We start from the raw sequence: 25,643 nt of genomic DNA on the forward strand, positions 1-25,643 counted from the left end.
GCGCAGTCGAGGACTCTGCCCAGAGTTCTCGGCTGCCCAGAGCAGACTGAGGCTCTGATCCCGCGGCCAGCTGCTCAGCCGCCGGCTCAGCTGCCTCATTCCGCTCGCCGCCGAGGGCGCCCTCCTGCGACACTCCCTGCCGGCCCTAGCAGCACCCTTCACCCAGGCCGTGCCGTGGAGGTAGTCGCAGGAAGGCGCCCCCAGCCCGTACCAGCCCCGCAGCAATGCGGTGCTCCCGTTACGGGCAGCTCAGAGATGGGTTGCAGTTCTTTCTAGGAGGTGGTTGCAGGGCCACTCCTTCCCCCGGTGGAGGGCCGGGGGAAAACCTCTTTTTCCAAAGAACTGTCTCTCCCATCTCTGAGCACACAGAGTTCTCGGACGACAGTGCGCGCCACCCTCGGGTCCCGCCACTCTCGCCCTCCTCTGTCACAGAGTTCTCGGATGACAGTGCGCACGCTCATGGGCCTCGCCACTCTCGTCCCCCTCTGTCGCCAGACCCCTGCCAGAGCACGCCCCTGTGGAACGCTGGTCCTTCCCTGGCCTCCTCTGGCAGGACGCGGCTAATGACCGTGCCCCCACACCGGGCCGCTATGCCACCCACGTCTGGGCCGGTCATTCCGCTTCGCTGCACCCCCGGGGGGACGTCTGTCGTTCGCATGACCCCGCTGGCACAGTCCGTGGGAGCCTGGTTAGAGCTTCCCCCCTGTCCCGCTGGCTTGCGCGAACCATCAGGCTCGGCTATGCGGTTCAGTTCGCACGGTCTCCTCCCCGCTTCTGGGGTGTCCGCTTCACTATGGTCGGTGGCTATGCCCCTGTCATGAGAGCGGAGGTCGCCACCCTGCTGGCGAAGGGTGCGATCGAGACTGTCCCTCCAGCCGCAATGAGGTCCGGCTTCTACAGCCCCTACTTCATTGTCCCCAGGAAATCCGGTGGGTTACGGCCAATCCTGGATCTGCGCGTCTTGAACCGTTCCCTTCACAGGCTTCCGTTCAAGAGGCTCATGGCCTAGCGCATTTTCGAATGTGTGCAGCCACAGGATTGGTTTGCAGCGATCGACCTGAAGGACGCCTACTTCATGTCTCCATTTTTTCTCGACACAGACCGTTCTTGCGGGTTGCTTTCGAGGGGCAGGCATTCCAGTACGCTGTTCTCCCATTCGGGTTGGCCCTGTCTCCTCGCGTCTTCACGAAGGTCGTCGAGGCAGCCCTTGTGCCGCTACGGCAGCACGGGGTTCGCATCCTGAATTATCCCGATGACTGGCTAATCCTAGCTCAGTCTCGGACCAGGGTTGCGAACACAGGGACCTAGTGCTCCGGCACCTAGCCCGTCTGGGCCTTCGGGTCAACTGGGAGAAGAGCAAACTTTGCCCCGTGCAGAGGATCTCTTTCTCGGTCGGAAATTCGACTCGGTCGCCATGTGCGCGCAGCTTACGAGCGAGCGCGCGCAGTCACTGCCGACTTGCCTGAGACAATTTGAGGGCAAGAGTGCGGTTCCACTGAAACTTTTTCAGAGGCTCCTGGGGCATATGGCATCTGCAGCCGCGGCAACGCCGCTCGGATTGCTTCATATGAGACCGCTTCAGCACTGGCTTTGCGATCGAGTCCCGAGGTGGGCATGGCGTCAGGGCACGTTCCGAGTACCAGTTACTCCGACCTGCCATCAGACCTTCTCCCCGTGGACGAATCTCAGCTTTCTCGGGCCGGAGTGCCCTTAGAACGAGTTTCCAGGCATGTTGTTGTCTCAACGGATGCCTCCTCCACGGGCTGGGCCGCCATGTGCAATGGACATGCTGCCGCGGGCTCCTGGACAGGTCCCCACCGCCTATGGCATGTCAATTGCCACGAGTTGCTGGCAGTACGTCTCGCTCTGCACCGCTTCCGGGCGCTGCTCAAGAACCAGCACGTACTAGTCCCATCAGACAATACCGCGACAGTAGCGTACATCAACCGACAAGGTGGTCTACGCTCCCGCCGTATGTCACAACTCGCCCGCCACCTCCTCATATGGAGTCAGAAGCATCTGAGGTCGCTTCGAGCCATTATATTCCGGGAGACCTGAACTGTGCAGCCGACGAGCTCTCACGGCTTCAGCCTCTTCCGAGAGAATGGAGACTCCATCCCCAGGCGGTCCAGCTGATTGGGATCAGTTCGGGGACGCACAGGTAGACCTGTTTGCCTCCCACGACTCGTCCCACTGCGCCCAGTTTTACTCCCTGACCGAGGGCACGCTCGGCACGGACGCTCTGGCGCACAGCTGGCCCCGGGGCCTCCGCAAGTATGCGTTTCCCCCAGTGAGCCTTCTTGCACAGACCTGTGCAAGATCAGGGAGGACGAGGAGCAGGTCATATTGGTTGCGCCGCACTGGCCCACCCGAACCTGGTTCTCAGAACTTGTACTCCTCGCGACAGCACCTCCCTGGCCAATTCCTCTGAGGAAGGACCTCCTTTCTCAGGGACGGGGCACCCTTTGGCACCCTCGTCCCGATCTTTGGAACCTCCACGTGTGGCTCCTGGACGGGACGAGGCAGGTATGAGTACCCTACCACCAGCGGTGGTGGCTACCATCACTTCCGCTAGAGCGTCGTCCACTAAGACAAGACATGCCTACGCGTTGAAGTGGAACCTCTTCGTCTTTGGTGCTCTTCTCACTCAGAAGACCCCAGATCATGCCCGATCAGTGTCGTGCTTTCCTTCCTGCTGGGTTGGAGCGAAGGCTGTCTCCCTCCACCCTGAAAGTATATGTTGCCGCTATCGCCGCACATCACGATGCAGTTGATGGTAAGTCCGTGGGAAAGCACGACCTGGTCATCAGGTTCCTGAGAGGAGCGAGGAGACTACAGTCTCCTCGCCCTCCTCTCGTTCCCTCTTGGGACCTCTCGGTGGTACTAAATGCCCTGCAGAGTGCTCCCTTTGAGCCTTTGCAATCAGTGGAGCTTAAGTTCCTGTCAATTAAGACAGCGCTCCTGGTTGCTTTGGCCTCCATCAAGAGGGTAGGGGACCTGCACGCATTTTCTGTAGACGAAGCGTGCCTGGAATTCGGGCCGGCCTTTTCTCACGTGATCCTGAGACCCCGGCCTGGATATGTGCCCAAGGTTCCCACCACTCCCTTCCGGGACCAGGTGGTGAACCTGCAAGCGCTGCCCATGGAGGAGGCAGACCCAGCCTTGGCATTGCTCTGTCCAGTACGCGTCCTCCGTGCTTACGTAGACAGAACGCAGTGTTTCAGGACCTCAGACCAGCTCTTTGTCTGTTATGGTGGGAAGCTGAAGGGAAAGGCTCTCTCCAAGCAAAGGTTGTCTCACTGGATAGTGGACGCCATTGCTTTGGCTTACCAGCAGCAAGGTCGACCGTGCCCCCTTGGTGTGACGGCCCACTCCACCCGGAGTGTGGCCTCCTCTTGGGCTCTAGCGCATGGCGCCTCGCTAACAGACATCTGCAGAGCTGCAGGCTGGGCGACACCCAACACATTCGCCAGATTCTATAATCTCCGAGTGGAGCCAGTGTCCTCCTGTGTACTCGCTTCAACCAGCCGGTGCTAGGACCCGCTCAGGTGAGCCTGATAAGCCCTGAGTTCCTCCAGCGCTGTTGACGTCAACGCCAGAGTTATGCCTCCGGCAGCTTTCGCGTTGGCTAGGTGCCACCATGTGCATGGTTCCCCCTCTGGGCGACCCCCACGTGTGTATTCCACTGTAAGCCTCTCTCGAGCATGTGTCTTTCCCTTGGCAAGCCAGTCTGCCACCCCTGGGGTTGAAATACTCCACCCTATGGGCTGGACACCCCAGTGTTTCCGTATGCACCCCCCTCCGGGTCATATGTTATTCTTAAGTCCCCCCTTCGGGCGGGCACTGATTGCATATTCCACTGAGATATGCTCCCAGTGTACCTTGGTATTCCTGTGTTAAGTAGGAGTCCTTCGTCCGTGCTAGCACGACAGGGAGCTCAGACTTACGCAGGGCACTGGAAGACAGCCGAGGTGGCGTGATTGGACTGGTAACCCCATTCGTCGTCATTCGACGTAACTCGAAGTGACAACGAAAGGGAACGTCTCGGTTACGGATGTAACCCTTGTTCCCTGAGTAGGGAACGGAGACGTTACGTCTTCCTGCCACTTCCGCTGTACCGCTGGAACAGCCGAGTTCAGCCTTGGCTCCTTCAGCGAAGAAACATATCTGCATGGTGCCAGCTCACTTCCTTTATACCCACAAGGTGGGGCGGAGTTATGCTATGCAAATTCAGCAGACCCATGGCATTTGCTTGCCATTGGCTCGTTTTATTACTGTTCGAAGATGATAGGCTTCTAAGCGAACCCCATTCGTCGTCATTCGACGTAAAGTCTCCGTTCCCTACTCAGGGAACGAGGGTTACATCCGTAACCGAGACGATTCTTATTGAGCTCTGTTTAATTTGTGAGGCAGCATTTCACAGACAGGGATGAATGACCAAAAACAGATTCCACATATAAAAAAAAAATAATAAAAAAGGTTTAATCAACTGCCACCACTGAAATTGAAAACGTAGGTCTCATTTATCATGGCCCACAATAAACATTGCAGCTTGATATCTTTCTTTTTCTGGTATTTTACAGGTTTTTTTAATACCTATTTTGACTGCAAATAGAAGTCATGCATTTTGTCAAGTAAACGCAAGCTGACCAGTCTGCAGAATGTGAATGGTAAATGGCACCCTTCCAGCCTCAGTGTGATTGTGAAGAAATTCCCATTTTACTATTAGATTGATCGATGTGGCCTGATGCACTGATTGCAGCAAAATCTAACCAGTTTTAGAGATTTACAAAACATGTTCATTTTGTATCTCACTGTGTTCATATCGTTAGGCACATCTAAGATGCAAAATATATCTTTTGTAGGACTTTCTGAAGTAAAATAGTTGTTCTTATAAATGTAACACTTTTGTGGATGTTCAGAGCTAGAGACGATTGATTTGTCAAAGGCTTCTTATTCTTTTCCATGAAAACCATTGCACGTGTGGGCTTATCATTTACTAAAAAACAAAATCACCCTGTAGTCATGTCTGGATGGTACTTGTTGTCATGGTTACCCATAAAAAGCACGCTTTTGACCTACAACCATTTGAAACAGAATTTTTATCCACAACAGTTTTGCGATTTTCTGTATCTGTATTTTCTTCTAAACATTTAGACAGGTTAGCCTACTTTACGTTGAGAGCCTAATTGTATTGTGATGTTATGATCCTTGTGAACCAGAGTAGTATAGGATACAGTCTGAATCTGGTCCCTGTAACCATGACTACAATTCTGAGATCGCTTCAGTCCAACCCTTTGGGGTTTGTCAGACCGAAGGCTGACGTCCTGCAGTCCCTCTTCACTGAAGTTCATGGTAAGGACAGCATGCTCCTGATTCTTCTTCATGATGATGCAATTCCAAAGGAATAATTGAGATCCAAAACAATGACAACAATGAAACTGACAGAGAAGAACTGACTTTTGAAGGTTCTGAAAACCTTTGGGATTTTTCTGAAAGGGAAATCAGGTTTGTTGTTTCTAAAAGGAAAATTCTGACAGAGAATTTTGTTGGTATTATATCAGAAAGCTTACATTTGTTTTGATGAATAATTCCCGCATAATTGCTTTCAAGCTCTTTGAATGCATGATTGCAATTACTAGTCAAATAATTCCTATCGTTTCCTGTTTATTCTAGCATTTGAGAACTGAGATTACACTATACCACAAATAGTATTTTCAGCCCTTATTTTCAACCTCTCATACTCAACGGAAATGTCTGTCATCTCCGTCAAGGGCAAGTGATCAGGACGCTATTTAATCTGGTTAACTAGGTTTCATCCCGATATGTCTTTCCTGTACCATGTCACCACCAAGACAACATTATATAAGATCCACAACCTTTGCTGTGTTCCTTACATTTTCAGATTAAAAGCAGCAGCAGGAGGACACTGGTGTCAACTCATTCCAGTGAGTTGCTTATCCATTTTTGACTCTCTCTATAACTGAAGTGGAGGTAGACTCTTCCGGGTTTTTTTTTTTTTTTTTTTTTTTAACACTGGTGACCCTGTAAGTGAGAGATTACTATTTTGCACCTCAGGAGACTGATATCCTGCTGTTCAATACATCTGGTCGAAATGCCGGCGCTATCAGAACATCTCTTCAGATAATGGAGCTCTAAGCCTGGAGCTCTAGATCTAGGTGGGCTTACTGTTTCTGTTGTTACTGTAAGGTAATATTTACACAGTGAAACAATGTATAGGTTTATGCAACTGGCATAAACCAAAAATTTATAATAAAATATTTAAAAAAAAAATTGAATACCTGTATGGTTCATAGGGGGTTATTATGTGGTAGACCACCTCATAACGTACGTGGTTACTGTAAGACAAACAGAACCTCAGATATTTTGATCTCCCGAGATATGGACAACACAAACACATACAGCCATTTGTCTTCACACCTCACAGAGTGAAGTTGTGGGATAGCTTCTTTCCCTCCTTTCCTCCCTTCACATTTGTTTATTCTCCCCCACTTCCTTTTACACATTCTTTTTTTTTTTTTGCTCAGTTAACGTAGAGAGATTATATAAATTATTATGATGTTTCTATGTCAATGCAAGTGAATTCACATTTGGTATCATTTAAAACGTCTAAGTGTGACTGGTACAATGGCCTCGTCTGCACAGGAGTAAACTAAAAGCTAATAAAGGTTTTAAGAGTTTAGAGATACTTTGCTTACTGCGGTGGGTGTGCCCCTTTCCCAGAGTCCTTCATCCAAACCACCTCCAGTTACTCGACAAGGTGCGAACCCCCTAGATCTTTAACCCTAGTCAATGCAAATTCCTATTGTAAGTTTATGGCCCACATTGGAGGGATATTTTGTCTTGGTCTGGGTATTTAAAGAAATGCTGAAAAAGGCTTGGGGCTATTTGTTGTCAGATCAGCCCGTAATGCTGATTGTCCTCCAGACTCTCAACGTTCCCATTATTTCAGGGAACCGAGGTAACTGTAAAGCCGGCCCAATCGGCCAAACAACAGTTTCCAATAAGCGTGTTCGGCCTTTTCAGTGTGGCAAAGTAGTTGAATTCCAATTTACTTTTATCTGACTCCATTTATCGCAACCTTGCATTTAGGTAAGGTGTAGTTCAAATGAGCAGTAGTTCGCAATATCCACTTATGCTGGTGTTCACTTTATCTATTTCCAGCAGGTGCAAAATTAATGTTCATTGGTAAATTGTCTATCACTATGCTGGAAATGTCCTATGATTAGTGAGCTGCACAGTTTGCCTGAGCTATATTCTCGTGGTTTGTTTGCAGAATGGGTCTATAGGCCTCAAACAGACATTGCCTCTGGGACAGACACTTTTCCAGGATTTTGTTTCCTCCTCACAATCCCCCATCACTGACATGTTAAACTCACAGCTTGGATTCTATTTAAATTCACAGCCTGGTTCATAATTCAGTTACACCCATTAACATTGTTATATTCTTGAGTCAGATTTACAGTTAAATATAGTTTGCAACAATGAGATAACATGCATTGTTTCACTCCTGCATAACTGTATATACCCAACGAATTCAATCATGAAAATAATCTAACTTATGAAAGGAAACAACTTAAAAAAGTCTGAGATCAATGTTAATTAAACCTCTGTCATTATTGCTATACAAATGAATATAACACACATTTTAGTATGGACATCTTAGCCAGGACTCCCTGGAAGAAGAGATTTCTTACTAAATTCCTGCAAAATTTAATTTTGCAAAAAAAAGTGCAAAATTGCATAGAATTCAACAGAGTATATGCTGTGCTATGAATTTAGAAAACAACAACAACAATAAAACAGTCTAAAACCAATGTGTACAAAGACTGACAATGTTTTACTAGATCTATTACAAAAACAATGAATATTACATTGGGGCTTTAATGAGCGTGTGCACTAAAGCACTTGCAACATGATGCATGCATGCATAGTCTGTCATTACAGTTCAGCATTCAATATGGAAAACAAAAAAAAAGTTGTATTGCCGCTGCATAGGAATAAGTGCACCATAAAACAGCATCCTCTGAGTGGACAACTTGATTCTTTTTGCAAAGTGTAACTTCACAGATTTTCAACCCGCGTTGTATTGTTACATTGTCGGTAGTAGCCTAGATGTAAATGAACAATGTTTACTCATTATCCATGTTACATGGACAGAGAAATTCACGTTTATTTGGTAGGAAAAGTTTTGCTTTTGACAGCTTCAAGGCTTTCGTTAAAACAATAGATTATATGCTGCAGTCATGATCCCCTGTCTTGTGTTGGACTCTGTGTCCCAATGTAAAGGCTGCATCCTCCGAAGGCCGTATTTGAAGGCCGATTGCGTCACAGCTGCGCGACGAAGCGTCACAGCACCGCGACGAAGGATGTCCCAATTAAAAAGCTGCACCCTTCGAAGGTCACATTTGAAGGCCAATTGCATCACCGCAGCGCGATGAAGGCTGTCCCAATTCAATTCTGCATCCTTTGAAGGCCGTATTCGAAGGCTGGTTGCGTCATCGCGACGCGACGAAGGCTACCCTGATTCAAAAGCAATGCCAAATGCACCCTTCATTTCCCTGTGAAAGAAATGAAACATAAAAGTTTTTTAGAGCAATTCTGGAGAGAATGGGTCTGCTAAGGAAGGTAACTCCCATACAGGCCAAAAAAAAAAAAAAGGGGACAACTTAAAAAAAAAACAAAGTAAGAAAGTTAATACACACATATTTGCTGAATTTATTGTGCTGTTGTTGTTAACAATTTTTTGTTAATTTTCTCTGCCTTAGGATTGCAAGTACTCTGGGACAGGTGAGGGTGTGAAACCCACTGCTGAAACTTGGCTCTGGTTTGTCCTCATGGATGAGGTGTTGGGACAGAGGCATTGCACCAACCCCCCTGTCCTCATAGCCTCAATCCCTGAGGACAGACCAGGGCCGAGTTCAGCAGTGGGTGCCCACGGTGAGGAGGATCCAGGGGCAGCACCAGCAGCACCACAAGCACCAGCACGGAGAAAGCGGGACTATGAGGAGGAACTGCTTAATTTAATTAGAGGACATGGCACTGCAAAGGGAGGGAGAGGAGAGCACAGGATAGCAGGGACAGGCTGTTTGCTCTTATTGAGGGAATGGTGGAGAAGTAGTAGTTTTTTAATTTTTTTGTAAAAGAGAAAACTAAGCTCTGTACTGTTTATTTTTGTAATCTAAGTTAAATTAAAACAGGTATTTTATTTATTTTTAAAAGAGAAAACTTTGTGTGCAGTTTATTTAAATGAGGTAATAAACATTATGTTTGGTCAATTTCTGTGCATTGTTTATTTTTTTTATGTAACTTGATGTGTTAGGAAATAAAATAAAAATTAATAATTCTGGACATTGGATGGTCTCCATAGTGTTTGAACGCATATGTCCACTGCATTGTCTAACAACAGGTTTGCAGGGCTGACTCAATCGTCGGCTGCCATCTCACTGAGATCATTTCAAAAAGAGGGAAGCATAAAAGAAATGAACTCGCATCCTCAAATCAAAGTGTAAAATATATCAACATGTTAAAACAAAACATGCTGGAAACATGCATGTATAATAAGATCACCATGGTCAAGAGAATGAACTCCATAAAAATTGCATCTTCTTAAGGTAATAAGTGAACATTTGAATAGCTTTATGTGTATTTTCATAAGTATCATTACATTACTCAAGTACACCCAATACTTATGTAGATTTTAATGTGTACGCAACTTCTGAATTGGACGCAAAAAAACAGTTTACCTTACCTGGCTACGATCTTGACCAAGTCGGAGATACATCACCCGGCGGCGCCGGGGATTAAATATCCCCACCATCTCCTCCAGTAAAACATAAAATATACAAATAAATATGATTAATTCTTGCTCCATTTTAAGAAGAAATACCGATGGCAGCTCTCCTGTCGCAGCGTTGCTAGGCGACAGCATAATGGGGAAGAGGAACACCTGGTGGCGCAATTACAAATCCTACGAAGGCTAGACTCGGAGCGTCCTTCGAAGGCTGGGTAGGCTGGAGTAGGACGCAGCCTTCGGAGGATGCAGCCTTCACATTGGGACACAGCTATAGTCATAGATATCCATAAAGCTAGATGTCTTAAGGCGGAGTCTCGAACGGCATCACCGGCGGCCATCTTGTCACAGGAAAGCTTTCTGGCGAGTTCTGTGTTATCTTAAGTAAGGTGAGTGATCAGCACGAACACAAATCCTCTTATCTCTCTGAAATCTTGACGGATTTACAAAAGGTTTGGTTTCTTACAAACGTTATTAACGTGGCTATAATTCTGGATGCTTGAACATGTTGAAATATAGGTATAATAGGCTATTATAATTATTCACAAGTATGCAGTGTCGTAACTACATCTGTGGCGTTTATAACAAACCAACCCGTTTGAAAATCTGTAGAAAATTGAGCAAGTTATGGCTATTTAAAAAGTACATGCACCATTAAAACACAATGATACGAGTGAGCGAGCCCCCTGTAGCAAGATGGCCGCCGTGTGCGGATGTCAACCTCCATTGGCCAGCAGCGCGGACGAGACATCTAGCCTTTATCATATGATATATATGGCTATAGTGATGTTCCTTTTGCTCCTATGTTCAGTTTCTGGGTTAGGTTGTATAGTCCTTTGTAGTCCTTGTTGATTGGTTCCCTGTTCATTAGTCTTGATTGTTCCCAGGTGTGTCATGTTATATTGTAAGCCCTGTTGTATTTAAACCCCTGTGTTTGCTGTGTTCTTTTCCAGGTCTAATCCTTCATGGCTGTTTGTTTGCCATAGTTCATAGATCTCTTGCTCCTTGTGTTTTGGCTATTTTGTGATTGCAATTGGATTTTACATTCCTGCATTTTTAAAGCTCAGCATCATTACAGCTAGGGATGGAGAAAGGAAGCCTCTTAAAGCTATTAAACTTATCTCTGATTGTTTCGGGAAAGGATACGAAGCACAAGGAGTGTTGAAAACCGTGCCATCCTGTGGCAGTTAAATTTTACAGCAGGCATAAACCCGAGTGTGCAGCTCAGTTTTTTTATTTATTAAGCACAAATTAAATGTTCCGTTTTCTGATAATATTATTTACATATTATCAGTGTTACAATAAATTCAATATAGTAATAATAATAATAATTAGTAAATGTGGTCTAATTATTATATGGTTTTTATACTGCTTATATCATGGTAGAATATATGGTCATGTAATATTATGTATAATATAAATATATATATATATTAGTAAATGGACTTGAACTTCCATAAACCTGTAGAGTAGTGGTCTGGATTCAAACATTCCGACATGTGAAGCAGTGAAGCAGTCACGTGACTGGAAAGAAAGTGAGGCTTTAGTGTGTTCGACTTAAAGCGGCGCTGCACAGATCAGTGTATGACATGAAAGTATACCGCGAGAGCGATTCAATACGGAGCTGTATGCTCTCTAATCGTCCTCACGGTACTTTGATTTCATACACTGATCGTTCTGTGTTATCGCTGCTTCAAGTCAAACAAACCTTTTGTTTTTCATTGATCACGTGTTTCTCTAAAAACAATAGGCGCTCGGGCACGGAGCTTCATGAGAAATTGTGCTGCGTACTCGAAATGCTCTAAGCTTCAGTGTCATTATGTCACTAATTACAGTTGTGTTCACGCCAAGTCGTAATTACCGTAATCTCGAGATGACAACATGTGTCATTCTATTCGGGGGTGTTCGTGTTCTTGGTCTGGGAATTTTGCGTTTCTATGGCAACACTCTCTCATTAACGTTACAGCCGTATCCGACTCTTGGTGATTATATGGCCATAGGTTGCCTGGTCTTTCCCCAACCCTTGGGACACACACACACAGATAATTTACCATCTTCAATTCACCTGCCCAATTCATACTTTAGTTTTTCTATTGTGAGGGAAACCGGACCACCCGGAGGAAACCCACACAGACACAGGGAGAACATACATACACCACACAGAAAGGACTCCTGGCTCAGCCGGGACTTAAACCGGGGACTCTTTTGCTGCAGTGCTACCCACTGAGGGTAGCCACCCATGGCAACACTATCAACAGCTAAATTAATCTTTAAACAGCATTATGGTAAAAAAAAAAGGGAACAACATGGCAACAGCTTTCTTACCTGTATACATGACAGCGTCTTGCTTGTGGGGTTGGCTGCAACTGACAGAACGGCAATTTCTTTCAGTTTTTCCCCTCTGTTAAAACACTGTGTTTGTGGTCATCCAGTTTGAAATGTTTACTACAAACATGGAGATTTTTCTGATTTTCGGTCTCTGCATTCTCTTCGTATTTAAGATTATTTGCAGCCTTTAGCCACAGCCTACAACACGCTGGATCCTTCACTGGAAACTGAATGTAACTCACTCTCGCAAAATGTTTGCTCTTTGAAAAGTTTGCTAAAAGGTATTTCCTACTAAATCAAGGGGGCATTTGACTGGTGAGCGCACACACAGCAGACAGGCGGGAGTGGCCTTGGACAGCAATAGTCCAGTGCATTATGGGTGTTGAAGTTGTCCTACCTATTCAACAAAAGGGAAGACAACTGCCTTTTTTCTGTTTTCTGTTTTCTCAAGTAGCACTGATTTCAATTTTTATTTCCACCTTTCTACTGTTTAGGCAGTCAAGTTTTATTGAAAGCCTATTTTGCCCGTGGTGAAGTACCCCTTTAAATTTACCTTCACTAAGAGCCTCATTATAACTAACTTCCTAAATAAATTTGTCTTGTGTTTATACAAACCCTCCAAACCATTAAAGTGCTTAATAAAATTAAAGTAGAGTTCTCTCAACCTTTCCTCATGATGAAATGGCAAAGTTGTATCAGTTGCAGCTATTGTGAAATATTTTTCTCAAAGTTTAAGAGACTCTGAAACATTGAACTTTGCACTTGATCTTTCAGATTGTAAACAACCTGTCAGAACATAGAAAAACAGATCACTCAATACAAGTTTGTCCTTGTAGCATATGCTGAATAATTCAGTGTGAGGCCAATATGAAACCAGTATTAGTTTACTGTGACCATCCTCTATGGATCAGCCATTTTCCAAATAAAGTATATATGCCTAAACCAAGGGATTTTTTTTTCAGTTGTATACTCCAAGGACACTGAATTGGAACACTAAAGTTGCTTGTTTGTTATTTAACATGGATCAGCTTCCTGTGAAGTAATTGCTTTTCAGACACATAAGAGAAATTCTGGCAGAATGTAATTTATCATTGATGGAGGAAGGAAAGTCTCATGCATGTTCTCATGACTTGAATTCATGATTAGCTTTATATAAACAATTATTTGTCTTCAGGGACATATAACTCCTCTCTTAGTCATTTATTCTGAGTGTTTGTGAGAATTTGAATTTAAATATATTAGTAATGTGTAATGTTCTGTATAGTTTATGTTAAGTTATTTCCTTAGTAACTCATTAGTTAATCATTCTGTTCAGCAATACTTGTTTAGCTCCCTCATATAGTATAAAAGAAAGAAAGTTCTGTCATGAAAGAAAATGGCACAGGCTAAAAATCCTTAACTCAACCTGCTTGCAATCACATCATTCTCTAAAGGGCACAGCTGATTGGTTTGTGCTGTATAGCCAACAAGCTCGGTGTGCTCAACCATCAAATACTTGGTTAGTATTTGCTTTAGCCGTCCATCCATCCATCCATATTCTTCCGCTTATCCGGGGCCGGGTCGCGGGGGCAGCAGCCTAAGCAGAGACACCCAGACTTCCCTTTCCCTAGCCACTTCCTCTAGCTCTTCCGGGGGGACACCGAGGAGTTCCCAGGCCAGCCGAGAGACATAGTCTCTCCAGCGTGTCCTAGGTCTTCCCCGGGGTCTCCTCCCGGTGGGCCGTGCCCGGAAACACCTTCCCAGGAAGGCGTCCAGGAGGCATCCGGAACAGATGCCCGAGCCACCTCAGCTGACCCCTCTCGATGTGGAGGAGCAGCGGCTCTACTCTGAGCTCCTCCCGAGTGACCGAGCTTCTCACCCTATCTCTAAGGGATCGCCCAGCCACCCTGCGGAGAAAGCTCATTTCGGCCGCCTGTATCCGGGATCTTGTCCTTTCGGTCATGACCCAAAGCTCATGACCATAGGTGAGAGTAGGAACGTAGATTGACTGGTAAATCGAGAGCTGAGCCTTCACCACGACAGACCGGTACATCGACCGCATTACTGCGGAAGCTGCACCGATCCGTCTGTCAATCTCCCGCTCCATCCTTCCCTCACTCGTGAACAAGACCCAAAGATACTTGAACTCCTCCACTTGAGGCAGGAACTCTCCACCAACCTGAAGTAGGCAAGCCACCTTTTTCCGACTGAGGACCATGGCCTCGGATTTGGAGGTGCTGATTCTCATCCCAGCCGCTTCACACTCGGCTGCAAACCGTCCCAGTGCATGCTGAAGATCCTGGTCTGAAGGGGCCAACACGACAACATCATCTGCAAAGAGCAGAGACGAAATCGTGTTGTTCCCAAACCAGACACCCTCCGGCCCCTGGCTGCGCCTAGGGGGGAGTTATTCAAGTGGAACACTGTATTTACCCATAATGCAAGTCAAAAGATACGAAACAACACTGGGCCGCACTGACTTTGAATGGAAAGGGGAAAATACACAGCATTTTTCTAAATACATATATATTGTGTGTGAGTGTGTGTGTGTGTTCAGAAAAAGAAAGAAAGTAATTTAGGTTTGGAAAGACATGAGGGTACAAATAAGTACAGATTGTAATTTTTGGGTGAACCATAACTTTAAGTCTAAGATGTTTAGTAGCATCAGTTGCTTTATATAATGCTTGTAAAAACCCATAATTGTTATGTTCTTTGTATATGTTAGCTTTAAACCCTCACCAATTAAAAGGCACACTGTAAAAAAATATTGTGATTTTAACAGTAAAAGACTGTAAAAATGCTACAGTGAAAAACTGTTAATTGCTCAATATAACATTTCTGTACTATATACGGTGAATAACTGTGATAGATTTAATGTAATTTTACAGTAAAAAGTTTACAGTTTTCGGAGGTGAAAAAGAACAAGTCATTGTATAATTTACAGTGAAATTATTTACTAGGCTACATGACACTTCACATCTGATGTATTTTTGTTGAAATAACTATGTTTCTTCATAGTTTTTCATAGTTTTTTTGTACATTTGGGTTTTCGGTTTTGTGTTACATTTAATGTAGTTAAATTAATGTTTATTGCATTTTTAAAATGTCATGTGTGTCCATGATGGTGTTTAGTCATTGTGTGAATGAAACTGTGCAGCTTATATATATATAACCAGCTGGCAGTTTTTTTTACCGTAAATAACAGATTTATTTTTATACAGTGCACCCACACTTGTAATATAAATTCAGTAGAGCAATGTTAAGACATGTGCGCATGCTGAGCAGTTTCTAGTGCCACAACTTTATCAGGTGTTTAATGATGGAAGAGAACGACCTCCTCCTCTGCTACCCTTTATATTATGCAGGCTCTTAAGATAAACCGAGATAATTAATGTACTCTGAATCATATAAGAACTTCTAATGTTATTATAATGTTATTCAAACAGTTACGTGAGGGGCATTTCAAACCTTTGAGTAAGATACATGTAAAATTAAGGGAACTGTTTTCAATGTAACAAAGAGATAATGGCCTGGTTTCATAGGCAGGGCTTAGATACGCCAGGGTTAGGCCTTAGTTCAATTAGAATATTTAAGTAGCTTTTATAAACATCGAGAGAAAAAAAAGAATCCTGTGACAAAACAATGGCACTTATGGACTTATTTTAAGATATGTCAGTGCAAGTTGCTTTAAGTTAAAACATGCATTTCAGTCTGGGACCACCGGGGGAATGACATGAAAAAAATGTTTTATTCAGCTGCATAATTTTAAGGGGTCATGACATGGATTTCCCACAATCCAAACGCATTTTGGGAGCTTGCTTAAGTATGTGCTTTTTTATAATGAGGAGGACGTTTTAAGCTATGAAACTTGCAGGACTTGCATCATAGACATTCTGGTACAAAGATTTTTTGAAAAATATTCACTGCTGTTTTCCATACAATAATAATTTCCAATTGCATCTGTTCAAATCAATGTTTGAGCATGCTTGTGTGTACGTTCATTTGATTGTATACATTTGTTTAAATATGTGCCAGCTAGAGATATAACAATTGTATAAACATTGTAACAATACAGAAACGCTACACCATATAAAAATCGTCTATGAAATGTCCTTATAAATACTCCCATTTTTCTTCACTTCTAAATCTTGCTAGGGGATGTTTTTGTTCTTTTGTTGTTGTTGGTAGGGTTTTGTAAATTGCCTCAATGAAGTGAAATATGGAATTATCTGTTCTTAAAATTCCATTAAAATGCTTAAAGTTAACACAATGTCTGGTGTTGGCCTGAGGAGGCTTCGATGAGTCTTGCCTCCGCGCAAGGTTTCTTCCTCGTCTGCTAAAAGATCCTATCCGGGAGTTCTTCCCTGCCACGGTTGTCTTTGACTGATCACTGAGCGGCGGTTGTAAGGCACCTTTTTCTTATTATTTTATTTTCTTTCCTTACTGTAATGCTGTCCAAACTTGTGTGCTATATCTCAAGCCAAATGATGCAGTAGCTTTGTGTGAGGAACAGATAGAAATGTAAGTTATTAATTTAAATATCTTTCTGACAGCCGTGGTCAGGTATGGAAAAGAGCATCATAGACATTCTGCTATAAATAACCCCTTTTCATGGAAAGAAGATGATCATTAAGGTTTCAGAAGACATAAAGGAGAGTAAATAATGACAGAACTATGCCTCTGATGTCTTTTTTTCCCCAACAAGTATGATGCTCCTCCTGGTGATTATACTAAATATGCTAACTCCATTGTTTGTCGTATCCTGAGTAAAGCTCTTGAGGCTTCCGAGATGAGATAGTAGAATGAGAATCAGATGGTAATGTATTTTTTTTCAGAACTGAACAATAACTGCGCTTATGGTCATCCATCATGTAATATTCCTCATGCTCCAATTAAAAGCATTCAGTGAAAGCCACAATGTCTCTTTACTATTTTGTGCAAGTGAGAATTTGAACCTTTATGCACTAAATTCTTCTTTCTTCTAATTCCACAACAAATTACTCTGTCAAGGTTTGAATGATCTCATAAGAGATCAGTGGAGCAGCCTGCAGAGGAAACGTTTGATGGATGTCATGGCCGCTTACTCCTGCAGCTATTCGGCAGAACAAACGATCCAAGTCCAAGGCCAAGATTTCAGAGCGCTGGTTTCTTTGTTGTCTAAATGTCCACGTCCGCAACCCTAATAGGCTTTGACACTCTGCAACCAAGTGGGACAAAAGCAGGATAAGCCTTTTCGTGCTGGATTTAGACTATGGAAAGGGAATTTCAAAAGGTAAAAGACTGCGCACACTTTAGGCTTCTTGTGCCCATAACATTCAGATTGCTGTTTAGAAGAAAAAGTACAATCAGTTCTGAATGAATAAAACATACTTAATGAAAACATGAGTCATCATGAGTTATTTGGGTTTGTTCGATTTCAATAATACCTGGAGTGTTTCTTCATTCTTGGAAGTGTACTAGTAATTTGAATGCAACTTTCAGCAAATACTTGATTAGTGGATTTCAAAGGTGACTGAGCAAAAAAATATATATATATAAATAAAGGACTGAAATCTGGGGTCACATAACATCACTGATAACATTTTAAAAATGAATAAGTGTGTCTGATTCTTTTGTGATCTCTTTATAGTGACTATGATTTCTGACTCTGTAGTCTGTGTACAGTGACAGCAAAAAGATTATCTTCCTGGTTAACATGGCTTTAAGAGAGCAACAACTCCAACTTAGACATGTCTGAGAATGTTGTGCAGTGTCCTGCAGGTGAAAATCCTTTTGACATCCTTCCTGCAAACTCAAAAACATAGAACTGTTTTTTTTTTTATGTTGATTCATCTTTCAGTTATCTCATAAAGTTTTTTCTTTTTACAAGTGTCAGTAACAAATATTCAAGGTAAAGACAATTAAACATATCTAAGTTTTAGAAATTACAGTATTAATTGTACTGTTAAAAATAGTTTTTTTACAACATGAACTAAGAATGAACAATATTTTGACAGCATTTATCAATCTTAGTTAATGTTAATTTCAGGATTTACTACCGTAATATGTTATTATAATAATAGTTGTATTTGTTAACAGTTAATGCACTTTGAACTAACATGAACAAACAATAAAAAACTGTATCTTTATTAACTAACATTAACAAAGATTAATAAATGCTGTAACAAATATATTGCTCATTGTTAGTTCATGTTAAACACATGGCTACGGCCTGAGATGCTGGGATAGGATCCAGCATCACCTATGCCTTTACATAAGACAAATGGTTTAGATAATGGATGGATGGATCACATGACAAGACAACTAACCTTATCTCGTCACAAAAAGGTCAAATTATTTAATTGATTTGATCCTTGCTATACCATTGCCCTTTTTAATGCTGTTTAATGCATGTTGGTCGCACCACATGACTTTGACAGAAACATTTTTCAAATCTTTTGAAAGAAAACTTGTTCACTGTTTTTTCTAAGCAGTGAAATGAAAGATTGTGCCGAACAACTTGAAGAATATTGTCCTTTTAATAAGATTTTTTGTAAACATTATGATTTTAGAACAGTTGTATCACCTTGACATGTTCTTCTTTATGCCCCCCCCCCCCCCCCCAATTCTGAATTTTAATTCAGAAATAAAAAAAAACATGCTTATAATAGAAGATGTGTATTCAAGTCATTGTACAGTATGTATGAATGGCATTTTTAATGTATAAACAGGAAATCGGATCCCAAAAATGAGCATCACATCAGTGACACTCAGCACACAGAGGCAAATGAAGAAGAGACTTGTATTCAAGCCCTTTCACATTGATTTATTACCCTGAGCACATTTGTTATACATAATTCTGAAACTCACAAGCCTTGGACTCCATTCTGACAAATGACAACGATCACTGGAAACAAACATATAATATAAGTACAGTCATTTTCTTTTATTCACTTTCCTCAATTTTGAAATGTTGTCACAATAACAGGTCCGTATGATTGATGTCCTTTTCAGTGCCATCAATTCGGCCAACATGTTTTACTATCGTTGTGCACATGATGAATGTTTACACATGCAGTTAAGGTCAGTGACCGGATCATGACAAATGACTTGCCTCAATGGCACTCGGAGTTGTGACCACATCACGTATAAATAACTAACACATTAAAATCGTAAATATGATGAGTCATTTCTCAAGTTCTCCAGCAGTGACCTGAACTAATTTGTCATTCACTCCAGTCTCTGATTTGACTCTTTGTGACAGTTTTTGTCTTGGTACTTGGAACATCCTACTCACACACGTCACTAGATTCGCACCAGTGCTATGCATTCATTGAGAACTGAATGCACAGCAGGTTGAATCATGGCCAGAATTGTTCTGTTTCCAGTGACGTCAGAGGCACTGGCCCTGGGCCATGCAACGCCTGATTACATTACCAAGAGCAGATCTCAGCTCCCTCATTGGTTACAGCAGAAAGTTCAGTTTGAATAGATCAGTGATGAATCACATGGCAGTTTGATCAGACATTGAAACGCTGTATACTTCAACACAAATGTCTGGAGGCTTATGGCAAGTAGGCCTATGTTGCACATGCAAAGAGTGATTTGCACCAATTCAGCCAATCAGGAAAAGGAAACGGTGACAGCATCAGTGATGATTCTAGTGTGTCAAGAGCCAAGACAAGAACTGATGTACAAAAATATTTTTCTTTTTTTTGTAATTTTTGTCTTATTTTCCATAAATAAGACAAAATTTAAGAATGCTTAAATTAAGATCCATTTACTTGAGAAGCAAAATAACATAAGATATGCATTATGAAAAAAAAGTATCTAAATTAAGTTAGTTTATGCTTAAAACAAGAACAAATGTGGGGTCTTTTTTTTCTTTTTTTTGCAGTGTAAAAAGAAAGAAAAATTATCAAAAAGAGCAATTGAGTAACACTGCTTTATTAATCTACATCAAATGATGGCATCTCCACAATATAAAAAGCACTCTGAAGGACAGACTGTTTAGTCCATATCCAAAAGTTAACCCTGAACACAGATTGATTTACTCCTTGTTGAAAAGCGCATTTTTAAAATCAAAATGAGTCAGTCACAATTACTTTTGAAACAATTGTACTCACTATTATCATGTAGCCAACACTAATATAACAATATTCATGAAGCCTTAAATATTGACAGTTTACAGCATTGCTTTAGCAAATACATAATTAGAAATACACAAATTAACAATTTCACAGTAAGAACTCCGTTGTTCATAAGCAGCATGTTCATGTTCAGTAAACAGTGAGATAAAAATGACTGTTTCTATGAGACATTTTTCTTCAAGAAATGTGTCATTGGCAAATTCTTGAAATAATGTGCAACATACCTAGAGAGTCCATAAAGTCAGTGTCACCTTGTAATCACAGATGTTTTATTCTTTATAGTCTGTCTGTTTCTATCACACATTCCTTCAACTAATTTTCAATCTCACTATACAGTGGTGATGCTGCCTTAATCATGTTGAGATCGCATTGGTTTATGTAGTGTCTGTCAGGAAGAGGGCAGACTTAACATACTCCTCTCCCATCTGCTATGATAATCACAAATACACAGCTCTGACTGCCGATAGATTTAATCTACTGTCGACAACAGACTCTAGAATTACTTGAAGACAAATCCTCTGTATGTTGGTATTTTTGAACGCCTTTAATGGTTCAAATAAGTAATCCAACAAACTCCTGTCGCAGTATTTGAATGAAAAATACTATAGTCTAGGAAATGGAAATGTTTTGCTCTGTTTGAGGGAGAGAAAGGACTTTTCTGCTGACATTCACATTGAACGTAGGACATGCATTCATTCAGGTTGAAAGAAAAAATAAATAAACTGGGATAAATAAACACTGGCATTTATTATATATATATAATTGAAGACTTTACCCACTGCGCAATGTGGCGCCGAAGTGGCGTCTTTTCTATGACATTTTTGGACGTCCAATTTCGGTCCACTGAAGGGGTTGTTTTGTAACACCAGACAACGTCTTTTTTTGACATCTACCGCACGTCTAATGTTGACATCCGTGGGACCTCCGTGTAAGGGTTATTTATAGTCCAGTGTGGTCATTTGTGGACGTCTTTTCAACATCAAATTTAGACAAATTTTACGTTGTTTTTATACAACTTCTATAACTGTAGTCCCATGTTTCAAAAGGGTGGAGGACGTGTTTTCTGTACCATTGTATTTACATTTATGCATTTGGCAGATGCTTTTTATCCAAAGTGACTTACATTGCATTACACATTTATATTCCTATCAGTTCTTGCTTTCCCTGGGAATCGAACCCATGATCTTGTGTTGCAAGCAAGATGCTCTACTGTTTGAGCTACAGGAAAACTATATCAAATGGAGTTTTTGGAAAACGATCTTAAATAATTATTAATAATCTGTATTCATATGTATTAATCATGTTGATAACAACAATGTTGATATTTGTAAATAAAAAATATTATATATTAATCATGTAAATTCAAAGGTCAAATGTTGAATGTCAATATGATGTCCAAGTTGGGTCATGGTTGGACGTCCAAATTGTGGACCTAGTTTGGACGTTGAATAGATGTCCAGGGGTGCGTTTCCCGAAAGCATCGTTAGCCAACTATGGTCGCAAGTTCCGTCGTTATCAGCATAGTTCAACGATTTGGTGTTTCCCGAAACCATCGTTCCAACGAACGTTCGCAAACAGCATCGCAAACTTGTGTGGTTGGAACGACTGCTCTCGAGCTGTGGTTAGAAGCATAGTTTCTAGTTTACATGAGATGTAGACTGAATAAATCCTTATCTTTAGCAAAATAAGCAAGCTGACATTCAGTACAACCCGTGTTATTTATTTAGAATACATACAAATGTAATTTACGTCTTTTAGTTTGTCAAGAGATTTAAAACACCGTTTTTGAAGACTGCGCATGTGCGAACGCGCTCTACTATGTAAGAACGAGCCAAATATTGAGTCTGGTAATAAAGCAAAATAACTGAGAAAAATTAGAAATGGTCTTCAGATGCCATGTCTGTAACTTATATGACAAAATCTAGCGTTAATTCGATCTCAAACAGATTAATTAAAATAATTTATTAGTCCACCACGTGCGAGACGTCATAAACCAGCGTGGTTGAACGATACTTTGCGACATATGGTTTCGGGAAACAGTCGTGACGAGCTAGTTGATTTCTCCAACGATGCATCATACTATGGTAGTTAAGCAGTGAGCTATATAGTTGTACGGGAAACGCACCCCAGAATTGGTCATGGACCGACGGACCCAATATAGACATGATTTGCACGTCTATCTGACATCCAATGTTTAGTGGGTAGATTCAAAAGCCTCTATGTGCCATCTGAAATTTTCTTCTAATGAACATTTTAATCAAGCTTGTATGTTTATTTTCAGTTATTTTACTTTAATGGCAATTAAAATTACCTATTAATTGTCATTAAAGTGAAATTACTGAACTTAAATATACGAGATTGATAAAAATGATAATTTTAGAATAAAATTTCAGGTGGCACTTAGAGGCTTTTGCATCTGAAGTCTTCATATATATATATATATATATACCGGTATATATATATATATATTGACTTAATAAAAAATATTTATTACAAATTATCAGCAAAAACAGCTTGTTCTGTTCTTCTAAATCACTGTCAATAAAAAGTACAAAGGACAGACAGAAAACATTTTTCCTAAACTTTGTGCTTGTCCTGGCTTTTGCTCTGCAAATCCTTAACAGAGAGCTGAGGTTTATCTTTAAAGAGATTCCAGTCTGACATTAACGGTTTCACTACAGATTGTTTTGTGAAGCTGTCACAAGATAATGCAGGCCGGAGGAAGGGGTAGTTAAACTATACTAGAAAAAACCTAAAAGGAAAGTAAGTGGTTTATTCCACATGCAAACAGAGAGGGTAGAAAATGGTAATGAATAATTAAATGATGACTGGTTTTGGCACAGACGGGAAAAGGCATGCTTGAAGAATAAATTAGCTTTAGGCCGGTGAATCACAGTGCTATACATCCAGACTCATGAGCGTCAAAATAAAATTAGTTTTGCCCATACAAAACCTACTTCTGTCTATGTCAAACAATTTGACAAAAGTCAACACTGATGAGCAGGGCAACCAGTGTGAGTTACTTATTACATGTTCTGTACAGTGAACAATCAGATAAATCTCATTTTAAAAGGCTCATTTTACCCGGTTTTGGCACGAGTTAAAAAAAATATGGTATTTAAAAAAAGAACTCCCACCGAAATTTATTTCAGCATTTAGAGGGATCTGTCACAAATGAGGTATGTTTAATTTTAGTATTACGATGTGCCTTAGCTGTGCCTAAAATCCCAGATTGTAATTCAGAAACAATTAATGATTCTGAATTATGGCAGTTCTGATACTTTCAAATTGCATATCAAATTAAATAAATAAATATAATTATGTACTGTAAAATCCCAGATGTTTAAATCACTATACAGTAGTGAATACAACAAATGATTCTGTTTATACATAATTTTACAATAATAGTAGTTTTTTTTTTACTGAATTTATCTTTACAAATTGCAGTTTACAAGACTACAGTTGATAAACTTCCAGATGTGCCAGAAAGTACATTCATGTTAACAGCAAATGACTGTTAAAAACAAATGTGAGTAAAACCCATTTTACACACAATTATATAATCTTAACAATATGTAATTATTTTTTTTAAATGAAATAATAGTCTTTATTTTAAGATGTAATGAGCCTGTTATGTAGCCTACATCATTGTCATCCCGTTATTATTCACCTCTATGAATCCCTTAAAGAGAAGCTCCTTCCATGCTGCATTCAGACACTTTCTCTAAATCCTCCATCACTAAGTCTTGCTCGTTGACGTGGTTCATCCTCCTCGAGCTGTTGTTCTCCAGGCTATTAAGAGAGATGGGCTCTGTGGAGGGTTGCAGGTTTACCGGCTGCACAGAATTACCCTGCACCCTGTGAGAATAGGTCCGATGTTGACCACCGACAGGACACAGGCCGAACTTAAAGATGGCCTGAAATCCACGGCGGAAGTTCTCGTTGAAGAACCCGTAAATTATCGGGTTGACACTGCTGTTGAAAAAGGCTAGCCAGTGGGCAAAGGGGTAGATGTAGATGTTAATAAGCCTGTACTGATGTTCAGTAAGTTTGACATAGTCTGTTAGCATCATCAGCGTCCACAGAGGCAACCAGGACAAGATGAAGAGCAAGGCCACGATGAGGAGCATTTTGATCACTCTTTGTTTTTTCTTCGACACAGAGTGACGGTTATCGTGGCCAGGTTTGCCCCCCGCTGGCATAGCCGTTTTAAACAGAGTGATCCCAATCCTTGCGTACATGATCACTATGAGGGACAGAGGAGCTAGGTAAATGTTAGCAAACAGGACGGTTGTGTAGATCTTCCTCATCTCCTGGTTGGGCCAGTCTTCCCTGCACCAGTATAAAGGGCTCGTTCGGTTGCCATCTCCCAGGAACACGCGGATGGTTTGTTCTTTAGTCACTTGAAGCATGACGCCAGAGGGGCACATGATGGACACTGCCAGGACCCAGATTATCACAATAATGAGGGTGGCGGTTGATATTGTCAGTTTCTGCTTGAAGGGATATACAATACATCTGAATCTGCAAAAGACAGCAACAGGCAACAGGTTAACATTTAACAGCTTTATGAAGAAACAGCTGTGTTTTTATCATGCATTCACACTAATGACTGAGGCTATTTCAGAGTTTCTTCTTTCCAGTATTTTTGGAGATGAACAGGGTGACAGTTTTTCAAAAGATGTTTCGCTCTCATTTCCTGCTTGCTCAACTCAATATGTCTTAATATGACTCAATATGGTTAATAGTACTGTAGCGAACGGAGAAAAGAATGGATTTAACAGTTTTATTAACACAAGCACTTGTGTGGCCAATGCTCATGCCTCACAGACAGCAAACTCCAAATTTTCCCCAGTTCCCATCCACACATAACTCCACAGGCTCGTTCTTCAGGAGATAAAATATAAATGGAAATTGCAATGTATTATCTCGCAATTCTGTATTATTGTTTTGTGAAAAAAACAAAAAAGAAAACTATTTTCTCAGAATATGCATTTGACGACACAGACATCCATTTTGTGTACATATTAGATATATGAACTCAGAAACAAACTAAAATTTAGTTTGGAATTGTGAGACAAAGTTGGATTTGTGAAAAGAAAATTGGGTGAAATGTTGGGTGACCAGGCGCCTCGCTTTTTGTGGGACATTCCTGGAATTGGAAGCTAATTTTGTCTGTATTGTCTGCATTTCAGTATTTGTCTGTTTAAAAATACTACACCTGTCATACTACAACAAAAAAACAAAAACAAAACAAAAAACACCTAATGCATTCGGAGAGGGTATTTTCAATGATGACAACTATGTTGATGGAGCAAAGAGGCAGTGTGGACATCATCAAAAGTGAACACTTTCCAGGACTTCAACAGATACACACTCGGCGAGAAGGCTCT

General features: G+C 41.5%; 1 protein-coding gene across 2 annotated transcripts in view; it reads right to left on the reverse strand.

Annotated features, from left to right (window-relative positions):
- Positions 1–23,671: 23,671 nt before the first annotated feature.
- Positions 23,672–25,643, reverse strand: part of npffr2a (neuropeptide FF receptor 2a) — a 45,720-nt gene continuing 43,748 nt past the window's right edge. Inside the window, exon 5 of one of the 2 annotated variants that reach the window (XM_079606296.1) lies at positions 23,672–24,774. In XM_079606296.1, the coding sequence (XP_079462422.1) occupies positions 23,934–24,774 (841 nt within the window). In that variant the 3' untranslated portion in view covers positions 23,672–23,933. The remainder of the gene's footprint in view (positions 24,775–25,643) is intronic. The other variant, XM_079606295.1, reaches the window with a different exon arrangement.

Source organism: Phoxinus phoxinus, assembly GCF_949152265.1.
Source record: "Phoxinus phoxinus genome assembly, chromosome: 3".
In the NCBI taxonomy this organism is placed as follows: domain Eukaryota; kingdom Metazoa; phylum Chordata; class Actinopteri; order Cypriniformes; family Leuciscidae; genus Phoxinus; species Phoxinus phoxinus.